Raw genomic sequence first — 15,205 nt, 5'->3', positions numbered from 1 at the left:
GGTCAAGGGGGGAGGAGGACCAAGAGACTAGCGGGAGGAAGGACAGTAGTGTGGAAAGAGGAGAGAGTAGTATTGGTATAGAGAGGGGTATAGTACTGGTGTGGGGGAGGAGTGTAGAAGAGGTAGTAGAGAGGGGAGAGAGAGAGTAGCAGGGAGTAAGATCAAAGTGTGGATGCTGTTAGTAGAAAGTGGGTGGAGCAGGAAGGAGGAGAGTATGAGGAGAAAGTGGAAAGTGACAGCAAGACATAGGTACAGGAGTAGTTGAACTTGTAAGGGTAAGAGCAACTGGATCCTGATTGTCTGGAAGGCATCAAAATCCACAATCTCTGTGATTGTAGAGAAGGGACCACATAGATTGTTCCCGGGGTTTAGAGAAGGGACAACGTAAATTGTTCCCGGGGGGAGTTATAGCTATGTAAGGCATTTTCCTTCAGGCTAACAGCTATAGTAAGACAGGTTTTAGACAGTGGGCTTTACCACTCTCTAGTGACCACCCTGTGACTGAGGGACACCTGCGTTAGAGAGGGAATCTAGATTAGATAGAGAGGTACGGCCCTTAGAAAGCCTGCTGAGTACTAACAAAATAAAAATCTTGAACAGTCTTGGAGAGTTGGTGTGGTCTTGAGGCCATACGTGACACGGGCATGAGGACAGTGTATGATATAATAAAACATGGCCATCATGTAAATGGAGCACAGTGATCCAAGCAGAGCCTCTCTTCTATTTTCTTGGCAAGGTGAGGGAAGAGGTGGCCTCATCGAGGAGGTTCCGGGGCAGTGCAGGTGTACATTTGGGAGACCAGACTGAGTGCATGGGTGCCAGGGCGAGGCCAATAAAGTGCAGCCAGTGAAACACAGCAGCCAGCAGTATGGAGCGCTGGCCTTGATCTGTAGATAAAGCCCACATACCGCAGCAGCTGATTGGCTACCCAATATTCCCCAGGAGCCAATTAAGCTTATATATTGTATTTTTGCTGATGAACTGACATATCATTAAGGATGATGCAAGTTAAATGGTTTCCTTCTCTAAGACTAAATCCGTCCCATCCTTTATGTGTGCATGCCACAACCCATTAAACCGCTTTTCGTGTAAATAAATGATTATTTGTGTTAAAGACTAAAGGATGCTTTCTTTATGATGTATCCAGGTTGCTGATTGGGTATGTTGAGCCTATCACGCCACACATCTCGCCACACTTCTCCTGTAATAAATTATTGTTTGTGTTAAAGACTAAAGGATGCTTTCATTATGATGTATCCAGGTTGCTGACTAGGTATGTTAAGCCTATCACGCCACACATCTCGCCACACGTCTCCTGTAATAAATGATTGTTTGTGTTAAAGACTAAAGTATGCTCTTATTATGATGTATCCAGGTTGCTGATTGGGTATGTTGATCCTTTCACGCCACACATCTCGCCACACTTCTCGTGTAATAAATGATTGTTTGTGTTAAAGACTAAAGGATGCTCTTATTATGATGTATCAAGGTTGCTGATTGGGTATGTTGAGCCTATCACGCCACACCTCTCGTGTAATAAAGGATTGTTTGTGTTAAAGACTAAAGGATGCTTTCATTATGATGTATCCAGGTTGCTGATTGGGTATGTTAAGCCTATCACGCCACACATCTCGCCACACGTCTCCTGTAATAAATGATTGTTTGTGTTAAAGACTAAAGTATGCTCTTATTATGATGTATCCAGGTTGCTGATTGGGTATGTTGAGCCTATCACGCCACACATCTCGCCACACGTCTCCTGTAATAAATGATTGTTTGTGTTAAAGACTAAAGGATGCTCTTATTATGATGTATCCAGGTTGCTGATTGGGTATGTTGAGCCTATCACGCCACACATCTCGCCACACGTCTCCTGTAATAAATGATTGTTTGTGTTAAAGACTAAAGGATGCTTTCATTATGATGTATCCAGGTTGCTGATTAGGTATGTTGAGCCTATCACGCCACACCTCTCGTGTAATAAATGATTGTTTGTGTTAAACACTAAAGGATCGTTTCATTATGATGTATCCAGGTTGCTGATTGGGTATGTTGAGCCTATCACGCCACACTTCTCGTGTAATAAATGATTGTTTGTGTTAAAGACTAAAGGATGCTCTTATTATGATGTATCAAGGTTGCTGATTGGGTATGTTGAGCCTATCACGCCACACCTCTCGTGTAATAAATGATTCTTTGTGTTAAAGACTAAAGGATGCTTTCATTATGATGTATCCAGGTTGCTGATTGGGTATGTTGAGCCTATCCCGCCACACATCTCGCCACACTTCTCCTGTAATAAATGATGGTTTGTGTTAAGGTTTAAAGGATGCTTTCATTATGATGTATCCAGGTTGCTGATTGGGTATGTTGAGCCTACTGTGAGCCATGCAGGCATTAGTGGAGTGGGCATTATTGCTGAGGATCAGCTCTTGTACTTCAGTAGGTGCACAGATCCAATAGGCACCTCTATTCAATTCAAAAGTAGTTAGGGTAATTGAAACCTGAGGATATACACCCCAAAACATAGCAAGGAGGATTCTGTTTTCTCGTATCACACATTACTGTGGCTTCCGCCTTTCATGTTGCACTCCGGAAATGCCCTCCAAGAAGAAACCCTACGCAGAGCAACTCAAAACATCAATCTGTGCTCAAAGCCACCTCCCGGGTGACTCCTTCGCCTTGCCTCACTCAAATCTAGAGGGTAGTGTGTTCATCTTTGGCTTCATGAAAAAAGAACAACAGACAATAACCGGCAAACCTCCCCGGAATACACACGCCTGCATATCTGCATTTGAACAACAAGGACTCAGTGATCTCCCCTTTTCCTTCGCAATGTGCCTGATTGCTCCAATGCTGTGCGGTTTACTTCATCGGACATAGCAAAAAAAGCCACCAGTGTACACTCATCTAGCTAGTCGTATGATTGCATTCTCATAATAGTTGTAATGCTCAAATTGTAATCATTGTGCCAATCATGCGTTTAATTATGTCAGAAAAGCCCACGGTCTGCTCCTATATTCAGAAAAATCACGGTTACACATCCTACCTGTGCAATGAATGGAGTTATCAGAGCTCCCACTCGTGCCATTCCACTGCAAGTTCCCAAACCTAGGGCCCGTGTAGCTGTCGGGTAAACCTGGAAAAGTAAAGCAAAATATGTCAGCAAGGGCAGCCCATATTAAGAAGTTACCTGTTAGAGCTCGCACTAGAAATGTACATATGATTATGCACCAGATCAGTAATTCACTGGAGGTAATGTCACATGTTCGTACCAACGCATACATTTAAAGTGTGCACAGATAAAAGAACTCAGGATAATGCTAATTGGAATCCATTCCTAATAATTCACTAATTGAAAGACCATTATTCATTTTCTATCATTCTAATTTTCTTTCATGCCAAACCGGTTTCACACCCGCTGGTGCTTTTTCAAGGTAAAAAATTAATTGCGTTTTTTTTCAAATTTATTAGGTGGGATGACACAACATCCCACCTAATTCTACAGTGTGCATGAAAATGTATAATGTTTTCATGCGAGTGGAGAAACCTCAGTGGTTTCAAATAAACAAACAAGCTTTATTCGGATGAATCCATAAAACACAACCCATAAAATAATTTCAGATATAAAATCAATCAAAAGCTCAAGCGATATCTCAACAAAAGACCGGCAAAAACACCAACATTCTAAATGCCAATAAAATACACACACTACAGATGAAATCATTATCCGGAGTCCCTTAGGGTCTCATTACGAGTTTGGTGGTAATTTGCCAGTAAATCTGCCAAATTACCACCAAACTGATGTATCGTTACCAACACTCAATCCTGTGGCTTTACCTTGGAATTATGAGTGGTGGATGGGCCGTGTTAATCCAAAATTTTGGAGTACCTAGGACTCAAAGGGGGGTTTGGGAGAATTACCGCTGTGTTAATGCCATGTTGTAAATCCCCCACTTTACGGTCACAAATCAGAATTTGGCGATGCTGTAAAAACAGATGAAATTTCGTTACGGCCAAAACAACTGGCAGTAATGGAACTACTGCCACTATTTTACTGCACCACCAAAATAATGAGGCCCATAATCTTTTCAAACTGAGGTGAAGGTAGAGGATCTACATTCCTTGCTAACGGAGCAGACAACACATATGATCTTGCTAGGTAATCTCACATTTAATTGTTTGCATCTCATTGCAGTGCGGAACAGCATGAACCACATCACAACAGAGGCCACAGTGCAGCCATTTTGAAGTATGATCAGGCTCGGACGGTCCGATAGGGCAATAGGGTAATGCCCGAACCAAAATCGCAATATGCTGGTGTGGACCAATTGTGGGGCAAAGTGGGCCACTTTTGTGCCAGTGTGGCTGAGACCATGTTATGCCCCAGTCCGACCATGGGTATGATTTAGCTCAGTTACACGTGACCGCATAAACTGGTGGCAGGCTTGATACAAATGACCTGGAAGACTGTCTCAAACCGTGAGACGCAAGAGGCACACACAAGCGTTGCTATTTGGGGAAACTAGATGGTTTTCTTCCTTGCAAGGGAATAGATCAACTTTTGGTGTGCAGCCCAGTGGACGTCAGTTCCTGCTTCCTTTGTTCTCTATTGATTTGTTTCTGATGACAGATATCATTTAACTGTCCACATTTTCAGAACTTGCTGCTTTTTGTTTCTCATGTGAGTACAGTTTGAATATTTCTGAGGAATGGACACAGTTCAAATAAATAACAAATAATAGACTACTAACAACAATTTGGTCAATTATTATGTGGGATACTAATTAGAAAATACAGGGAAAGGATTATTTGTCTTAGTTTAACTACTAAAATGGTAATCTTGTAGACATAGATGGATGCATTCATAGAGATGGGAGATCTAGCGTTGTTCCGCATGATAAAAACCTGTCTCATAATAAGGGCTGCGCAAGGCCTTTTATTTCAGTAATGCAGCTATAACAGGAAAACAATCAAAATGATGTGAATCCACACATTGAAGGTAATCTCAAATCTAAGTGTAATGATTGACTGTTTGGGAACATGTAATACAATGATAAACACTAGGATGTTCTTCTTGTGACCTACTGTCAAGACAGACACACAAATAAGTGCAAACAGAGGACTCCACCTCCCTGGAGGAAAACAGAGTAATTGAGACTATAAGAAGATCAAAGGCAGACTTGGTGTAAGGCTTACTTTTATTTGTATCTTTCTTGCTTATCAGGTGGGCCTAGATCAAGAGCAACACGAGGGTGTCTGCAGCAGCCTTGGCATTTTAAACAGTAACACAGATTAAAAAACACGAGTTTAATAATAAAACAACCCTGATCCTGTGTAGGTGAAAGCACTTTCTATTGGAGCTGCTCAAATTTACGAATGATAAATATATATTTAGCTTTCAAGTCCACTCCTTCAGATATTAACACCCTTATATAAGCAGTTATGGAACCGCGTCAAGGGTGTCTGACTACACGTCTTTGCCTGTGCAATACAAACAGTGCGCCGAGGTGGATTGCCCTGTCAAATCTCAAGTTTGTACCATGTGAGTTCCACTACTGTCCATGCAGGTGGTGCAGCATACCCACCTTAGGGAGCTATGAGACAATACAGTATTTAACAAGAAGTCAGATATAAAAGAGTATCGTTTCCAAGAAACAAGTTAATCTTTTTCTGTTAAAAGCTTTCACTGAAATGCAGAGTACTCCCTACCTGGCAATCCGCTGTGCTAGGGCAGCCTGCCGAGGGATGCCGCGGCATCCTTTGCAAACAAATGATCAAGAGAAAGTGCTGTGCACAGATAACACCCCTTTTTATATCCAAAAACGTTGTGTTTTATGCTGCAGCACAGACAGCCTTTTTTTTTTACTTCAGGAATACATTCTTCTAAACACTACACCGCTCCTTACCACTCCATTGAGAAAAGTATTATGTGTGAGAGAAGTCTGCTTCTTCTCACAGCTGTTACATAGTAGACCAGTAGAGTTAACTTTATTTAGCCCATTGGCATGTTACAAATCAATGTAATGTGACATGGATTGAGAAAATGGTCTTTGAAGGTTAATCCCCTGTAGACACTCAAATACCCCTTTCTATAAAAGGGGCAGATATGTTTGCTAATCCACCTTGGTACACACACAACCAGCAACAATGTACAAAGCCATGAATGTGGAGGGAGTATACTGAATGCCGTCATCCTGTTTCGGCACTCCATATTGACCTCTTTCGAAAAGTTGGCAATAACACTCCACTTATGAGCCAAAAGTAACGAGAAGGTAGGAGACGTTTGGAAAATAGCGCTTACCTCAGGTGTGTAAACATAAGCCGCTTGGAACCCTCCAGAAATAAAGGCTCTTGCAATGAAGAGAAGCCCAGTAAGGACATTCCTGGGGAAACACATGAAACGTGTAACATATACATTCTACAATGACAACTAGGAATTCAGTTTTGCACAAATTAACACATACCGACAATGCTCTGTATTGCACACATAATGCTTTCCCTAAATAAAGGAAAAACAATTCCTTATGATGATCATTAAATAGTTCTGTTCACGTGTTTGTGATATTACATTTTAACCTTGGTATAACTGTGCAGGAGCCAACAATATGTACATGTTACTCACCATACAATACTCATAGTCTATAGTGCCATTTCCTCCATACTAGTGGGATACCTGAACTAACAAAGGAATTTCAAACTATGACTCCGAGTATAGTAGTCACCACAATATTTAACCTTACATATTCCTATGTCCCATTCCCTTCCCCCATACTACATCCAAAGAAGTTCAACTTTAAGACATGTGGGAAATCTAGTATAGCCATTGAATAGTGATTACAAAAGGATTAACCTGATTACCACGTGGTTGCCCTGCCTATGACATTTATTGGAAGATTACTTGGAAAGGCTACAGAAGAGGCGTCAGGGCACAGAATGTGAGCATGGAGATGTTTAGGGGCACTCAATTTTCAACTTTATAAGCTTTCAAAATGCATGAGACCACCTGCAAATCAACAGAATCCTTGGGGATCCTGGGTGCTTGGGCGGCTAATTCCATAGGTGATAAATATTCTCTCTTAGGCCTAAAAAATGTGTCCTGTTTGTGCAGAACAGTAGAAACCTTTAAACATCAAGACAGTGGCAAACCCTTTACATGTCTGAGGAATATTTGGAAGCAAAGGTAGGGACACACAACACCTACAGCAAAACGGAACAATGGGTCCTCAAGAACACCATGCCCTTGTGTAGTACTGCATAAGTTTCACCCACTGAAAGGGCCAGAATTTTTCTAACCCTTTGAACGTGAGTGCCTCCAAGAAATCACAGTGATACTTTTTTTGGGGTGGGATGCTAGGTGAACCATGTTCACAAGCCAAAACATCTACGGCCTGTAAGGCGACACCAGAATCAGGGATTATTTCTGGACTTCCATGAATGTTAAGATCACATGATGGATCAGTGGAAGAGGAGGAAAAGCAAAAGTGGTCAAATTGTCCAAACTTAGTCCAATTCCCCGAGAGAGGCAAATTGATTGGATTTTACGTTCACAGGAGTGTCCAAGAGGCCCAACCAATGGGATTAGGTACACTGTTTGAGTAGACATTCCAACACCTAGAAATGTAATTCCCATTTGTGATTCCATTGCGTGACCTAGCATAGGAGATATGTCTCTGATTTCTGAGCACCTCCTGGGTGAGCCACTTAGAGGGTCAAGCCAAGATTTAGCTTCCAAGACCGGATCTTTGGCCAATTGGCAAAAGGGGAAATCTGGTGTTACCCACCATGTAGAAGATTGATTTGACATGCTGAGTACTTTTAAGTTCAAATCACAGATTAGCAACATGTTGGACTTGAGATGGGGCACCCCAGACAAACCCGTTCACGGTCCATTGCCAATATCTAAAGATCGCGGGCACAAAAGACTGTGACCAGAAGCTCCAAGGTCAAGGCACACACAAATGCAGGCAGGGGCTGACAAGCCCGACCTCGGAGCTTCTGGAAGACGCTAATGACGGAAGAAGGGTAAGTGATTGCTTGGGTGTTTATGTCTATATGCATGTGCTGTGTGTTTTATTTGTGTGTGGGGCAGTAAACAGAGTTTTTGGGGGATGGAAACCCCCAACTAAACATAAATGGGCAGTGGGTGGGGGTGGAGGGCTCGGGGATAAACTCCCTAAAATAGCCAGTGACCTGCCTGTTGAAGGCCGCACAAATTAAGCCTAATAAATGCAGCCTTTTTGGTATGTGCCCTTAAACGGGCAGTATAGGGACATAGATCGGTATGCAGTGATTATATGGAGTGCAAAAATAATGAATGCAATTACAACTAATACAAAACAACGAAAACGAAAATAACGAATTTGGGAAAAAAACTAAAAATGGGTTTGGGAGTGGGAATAGTGGTTTTGGGGGTGAGGGAAAGGAAAAGTATTAGAAACCCCCTGTACCGCCCCAAAAACCAACAAAAAAGGAAATCATTATTTTGGTATTAGTTGTTTTGTATCCGTTGTAGTTGCATTAGTTATTTTGGGATTCCATGAAATCGCATGTAACCCATAGATATGACAAACAGTGATTTTCTGGGCAGGAGTTGGCACTAAAAATGAATCTCCCGTCATAAGATTCATTAAGAAAACCAGTAGACAATGTCCTCCTTCATCACATTAATCAAGGTGCAGTCTGATTGATGGCCACAGGCCTGGTGCCAGATGTCTGTTAAGTGTGACTGAATTCTGCACATTTTGAACCTGGCTTTTGGGAACCACAAAGATGACAAGAGTCTGAGAAATCCAGGTTAGAAAGTACTTACTGCTTTGTAAATGTCCTGAACCTTCATAGAGAAGATGCAGCCAAGGCTTGTGTCCCAGACACAACCAACAAAGGTCTAGCGAAAGTGCCAAGCAGGACTTCTTCACATTAACAGTAACACACAGCCAAATGTCTTCAAATTAGTCAAAGCCTGAGCTGGGTTTTTGTACCATTACCATCCAGTTGTAAGAGTATACATACATTTTCCTTAATTCTCTGATAAACCTATACCTCCACATGACTTTGGGGTGTATAATTGGGGCTAACGAGCGGAACCCTCTACTGAAATTGCATGTTCCCAGAGAAAAACAGAGACAGTAGAGTTGCTGGGACAAGGCGACATGAGACCTTTGGATCCATTAAACAGGTCTAGTCTCTAATAACACAGACAAGAACAAATCTGTGGTGGAGAGATCATACACTTCTCATGAGGAATGATAAGATTGAGATGGCAGAGCTCTCGTTTTGTGGGCATGTCTGCTTGGTTCTTTATTTGTACAGTTTAAGCCCTCGAGAAGAAGCACAACCTCAGTTTGGGGTGTGTGGAGCCGTTTCTATGGCCTGTGAAAGGAGTAAGGTGTGTGCTTCCTCCAAACGAGCTCGACTTGCCAATTGGGAGGATGGGAAGGTAGTTTTACCTTTGATTAGATAAAGAGCATTCTCACAATTGTTCAGCAATCAGTCAAGTATTGGCATTTGATTTTGCTATTTGGCTGCACAAAAAGCATTTTAGAATGATCTTCATAACTTGAGTAGGTTTTAATGTATGTCATTTTTTAATAGCACTCAATTGAGTTATTACTTTTGTATCATTAATCCTTTGCTCTTTTTCGCTTCGCTAATGGCACTTTAGTAGAGTACAATACGAGAGATAATGCCTCAGTGGGGCTTTAATGAAGTCTGATGAAGAGGACTGCTTTCTCTCTATTTTCCCTCTATCAACTCTCCTCTCTTTAGTGAATGGATTGAGTAACTTTTAATGAGGCAGATTTGACTCACAGACTAATAACGTTTGATGAAATGAGATGTGTGAATTGTATTTAACGAGTTTGTTTATAATGTATAATTTTGTATTATAAACATGTTCTCCTTGTGAAATGTTTCAATTATACACGGAACAACAATTTCAAAAAGTCATTGTTCAAAGGCGAAAGCCCTTACTGTCCATAGAGAGGATCATGTGGTTCTCAGAGGTCATTGTCCAGAATGAGGCAAACTGACAGACCCAACCTCCAACTGGCATAGAGTGGTCAGGTACTAAAAAGTGATTGCTTTAATTTGATCACATATGCAAAGGGCTGAGAGATGAAGCTTTTGTTTGCAGTCGTCAACTGTTTATTGAGCCTGTCACTGAGCTAACAGTGCTTCTTTCATCGTTTTATGTCCTAAAAGCTTCAATATTCTGAACAAGACCAATTTCTGTCAGATCTAGGCTGAGACTGAAAGGGCTTTGTAGGTTCTTTTGTGAGAACTATCAGATATGTTTCCATCAGAGCGGATTCTTTTCTCTTTGGTTGCTTGTTATCAGAGAATGAACGAAAGCGTTTGAGCCATCCCCAGAAAAGTGCAACCTCTTGTCCTGCATATATGATGTAAATATAACTGCGCTCCTCCAGCTCCGGTGCCTGGTATCCAGACAGATATCTATCACCTTGCATCAGCATCAATGTAGTGTGGGACACCCTTTATAAAGTCTATGGCAACTTGTTCTGCTTCTGACAGTGCGGCCCGGAAAGCTTGCTGCTGGTCATCTGGCAACTTTGATTTGAATTCTGCCAATTGTCTCCCGAGTTTGACATTGGCAGCTGCAAAAAAAACATATGCATTGTTCACAGTTTTGAGTCAGAGTTGAGAAAAATTCTCTGGCCAATGGAATCAAGATGCTAATTCTCCTTGCTCAGGCGGTTAGCTGAAGCCACAGATGGAGCATCAGAAGATGAGCTATGTGTGTTCTACAGCTTGGTAGCTGCATATAGAGTTGTGCCAAGGTGAAATATGAGACACGCCTCGTCTGAAAGTACTGGTCTGTGTCAGATGTTCCACTTTTTTTTAACTGGTTGAGAAATGTGTGGCTTGTTCCAAAAATTTTGAGGATCTGCTGAGATGTCATACTGCAGGTGGAGTGAGAACATTGGCAGGATCTGCTAGCCAGAACAGAGGCCAGAGCAACCACTTCAGAAAGTAGGACCTCTGGGAGGAGAATACTCAGAAACTCCATGAGCATGTCCATTCACTCCTGCAAAACCCTGGTTAAAAAGCCAGACTTGTCATCGGGGGCAGTTTGATCAACCAGTCCAGTGTAAGCAAGATCATTAGGGTCAGTAGGAGGAGCCAATTTAGGTTTTGTCGGAATGTAAGAGGGAGCAGTCAGCACTCGCCACAAAAGGTGTCTAACAAGCCCTGAAGAGGAGAAGGGAGAAGAAATCCTGAGACGGCCCTTGAGGACATGTCCCCGGCCACTCTTGAAGATAGGGACTGCTGTGGAAAGTTGAAAGGTCTAGCTGTGAAACTGGGCTGGGAATCTGAAAGGGCCCTGGTTGAAATGGGCATCCCAACATGGCATTCTATGCAGCCTTATGTGATTCTGCTCTGCTCCCCATTATGCTCACAATGTGTATGTGCATCACTGGAGGGAGAATGGGAGAAATTAAGCTTGTCTTGTGAGCCCTGTTTGTGTTAAGCTTCTTTTGAGGATGTCAGAAGCTGCTGGCAAAGAACCTCATGTAGCTCTCCTACGCAAGGGCTGGCTAAACCCAAGGCACACAGGATGTATTAGCCATTACATGAGGCTCTGAGGTCCGGTAGCAACACAGTCCAGAAAGTAGGAACCACTAGGATCCATCCCAGGGATGGTGTTGCATGATGACATGCCAACAGTGTGGTGTACATAGAGATCTCTTGTCAAGTCTTGAATAAGCCTTCAGAATGGATTCTCTATTAGCCACTACATAGAGTTCTGAGGTCCCATAGTGCCAGAGTCCAACCAGGATAGTGGTAAAATGGAAAGGGAATATTTAGATGATGTATCGCCTCTGGCCTCTGGTGGAGAACACCTTCACTTCACCAAAGAAATAAATGGATTTTACATGAAGAGAAAAAGGACCTCAAATTGGTAATCCTGAAATGAAGTGGTGCATTGCAATACAAGATTTGATTGACAACACATGTTGACAGTTTGCAAATAATAATAGCCTCTATCCCAATTGTTAATACAAATATGTCATCACATTTCAAATTGTCTGTAAAAATGTGCAAAATTGTCAAATTTCATCAGGCAATATTAATTAACACCTCCAAATGTTCGCCCCTGCTTGCAAAGTCGAAAAATATAACTTTCATCCATATGGCATATTTTAGGAGGGAAGTGGGTCTTCATCATCAACTAAGCAGCTGTTACTGAAGAATAGTACATCTCAGACCGAAAATATAAAGAGACTGAAAGCATTATATGTAGGTCCCTTTAAAACTGTGCATGAATCTGGATTAAAAGGAATACATTCACGTTCATGGAAAGCACAGACACACACACACACACCAACCGGTAAATGATAAGAAAAAATGTATGTTTAATGAAAGTCACATACACATGCATATTGAGAGTTGCACCCACACATTCAGAAAACATAGCATACATGTGGCTTCAGAACAGAAAATATAGATTGCCGAGAACATTACCTGTGAATTCAAACTTACATGAGCCAATGCAAACAAGTTACCTTTTACATGTACATGACTTAACCCATAGTCCCATGTTAGCCGGTCATTGTCTACTTGTCAAGTGGCCATGACATAGTTAATACATTCACTATCTCACCCCTGTATAATAGGGGTTGGAAATGTAAAAGTATCTTGATTGTTATGTTTTCATACATTTTCCCTGGTACCATACATTCTTGATGCTGGAGAAAATTGTCAAGTGGTTGCATTGAAAAATGAGGGATGTTTATGAAGAAACCAATACTAAACAGAAACGTTAGAATGCCTAGTGTCTTTTAGATGATATTCCGAGGAAGCCTTCATGATTGAAAGTGGATGCCTTTGTGGAATTTTAATGTTCAGATTTATATAAGCGGGAAACATTTCATTTTGGTTTCAGCATTTGTTTTGTATGCATACCACATTGTAGTGGCCTCCAGGGTAAAGCTGTAGAGCACGTTTGTTAAGACTATCTTCCTTTAAATAAATTTTGATTTTTGACTACCTCCCTGTCTGTTGGTTTCTTGCCCAGAAATGTGGAGTGGGATTGTGTAAGTGGGAACATTAGATTGCCTTGTTACGTCTACGTGAGTCAAGATAAATATACTCAACAGCTGTTTTCTGGGCATCTGACTAGTATACAGGGAAGGGAACAGAACGGAGGAGTATACATTTTCAAATGTAAGCCCACTATACCTGTAATGTTGTAGTGTCTTTTAGGGCAAAAATGTAAAGGTGATCTCACTTCAGACATTAGACAACTGAATGGTAGAAAACAGCCATATTTTCTTTGGTAGGCTTTGTTTAGAAAGTGGTGAGGCAGAATTACAATGCTCCATCCTTTTTTCATCTTACGCACAGATGGTCAGATTTTCAAGGAAGGCAGGATCTTTGTATGACTAAGCATGGCCTTATCCACTGTGTTAGTATTGGTTTGTGCTCTTGTGTTGGTTTATCAATGTAGGTGGAAAGAACGTTTAGCAGGTCAATGTGCCTGGATTGGTTTGTTGATTGATGACCACAGATTTAAATTTGAAAGTCTTGATTTGGGTAACAGTAGCACTTGCCATCAAGGTGTGATAAGGAGACCTCTTGTAAATAGATTTGGACTCACTAGTAGAGCTGCTTTTTTTCAAGGTTTGTTTGATGAAACTAGACCGCTAATTGCTGATGCCTCAACCATGGAACCAACTTCTTATGACCCTGATAGCTGAGCCAAATCATATAGCTTACAGGCATGAACAAATAACCACTTGTTTCATAACCTTTTCCATGTTCTTGTATTTGTGTGCTGTTGGCTTGGCATAGCTGAACAGAGACTAACATGGTTGATTTCATTGTTGTTGCGGCTTACACTTCCAACACCCTCTCAGGGCCCCGAAACGGGATAACACAGCCCTACATTTGCTCAATGTCACCCCCAAGATGCAGCAATCCTTACGCTAGCTATAACATCCTCTTATCAAATGTGGCGATTGTGTGGGATATGTAGATTATGTGGGATAATATGAGTCAGGCCTATAATTGCAGGTACCCCATTTCGTCATCAGGACAGCAAGACAACGGGCCTCATTACGAGGTGGGCGGTAAGGGATTACCGGCACCAGTAAGGGCACCAGTGCCGGTAATCCCTTACCGCCCTACGACGAGTTCCCTTTGCCGGTCCTCCGTTAACACCTGGTTTTTCCAGGCGTTAAGGACGGGACCCGCAAAGGGACTCTGGAGCTAATAACGGTACCGCAATTTGCGGTACCGTTATTAGCGCCTTCCCTATTCCCATTGAGCCCTATGGGGGCTCAAATGGGAATGTGGAAGTGCCCTGGTAAATGGGGAATTACCGGTCCCGCCAAACTTGGAATGGACCGGTAATTGCTCCATTCACCAGGGCGGAGTCGGTAGGGTTTTGGAGGCTCCATGGCTACCTCCAACCTCGTAATGAGGCCCAACGAGTGTCTGCACATTACTTCCCTGATGCTTTTTGTGCAAGGCAGAGCACAGGGATGGGACCTTTCCCATGGCAGCGGAGGTTGAGCAGATAGTATCAGAGTGGGGATGGGGGCAATAAAAGACCAGGTGGTTAATGAAATGGGACATGGGTCACCACTGACATTGTCACCACATAATTTACAAGTAACAATTGGGCAGTAGCAAAATTGTCTCTCCATACCACTGCTGGTGTGCACATCACATGGTGAGTGGTGGGGCCTACTGCCCTGAGTGACGCACACACCTTAAGGGCCAGGAAAGACACGTCATCGAAACATATAGACATATTTCGGGTTCACAGCAGCCCACAGGTATACACAGATGCACAAATATAGCAGGTTCAGAAATAGAAAAAAAACACAGATAATTACACAAGAAGACACATAGGTACATTTACGCAGACACATAAACAAAAACACAATCATGGGCTCATAGACACACACCCAGGTTCAGAAACACAGAGAAAATCTCTCTCACTTTCTCTGAAGGGGCACATCAGCACAATGCATTCTCTCGGGCCATAGAAGCACCCAACTCATTCACTCACAGTTTGCATTGTAAAGGCCCTAAATGGTTTGCAAAGTGGTTCCTCCAAGGTCGGGCAAAGCTTGAAGTGATGAGAAACCAGACCGATTGGAGCAGAGGAGACTTTGGGGCAGCAAGAAAACCAAGGCAAATTCTGGAGCAGGTAGGACCTAAGAGAGACTTGGGG

At 42.3% G+C, this 15,205-nt stretch overlaps 1 protein-coding gene across 4 annotated transcripts in view; it reads right to left on the bottom strand.

The window, feature by feature from the left end:
• Positions 1–15,205, bottom strand: part of SVOP (SV2 related protein) — a 750,499-nt gene that overhangs the window by 38,788 nt on the left and 696,506 nt on the right. For all 4 annotated transcript variants that reach the window (XM_069619446.1, XM_069619445.1, XM_069619448.1 and 1 more), the window contains 2 exons: positions 6,305–6,386; positions 3,050–3,139 (listed from right to left, as the gene is read on the bottom strand). In XM_069619446.1, the coding sequence (XP_069475547.1) occupies positions 3,050–3,139; positions 6,305–6,386 (172 nt within the window). The remainder of the gene's footprint in view (positions 1–3,049; positions 3,140–6,304; positions 6,387–15,205) is intronic.

This window comes from Ambystoma mexicanum, chromosome 10 (assembly GCF_040938575.1).
Source record: "Ambystoma mexicanum isolate Mex_15411 chromosome 10, UKY_AmexF1_1, whole genome shotgun sequence".
NCBI classification, from domain to species: domain Eukaryota; kingdom Metazoa; phylum Chordata; class Amphibia; order Caudata; family Ambystomatidae; genus Ambystoma; species Ambystoma mexicanum.
Note: the sequence above shows the minus strand (reverse complement) of the source record. Positions and strands in the feature narration are given on the sequence as shown.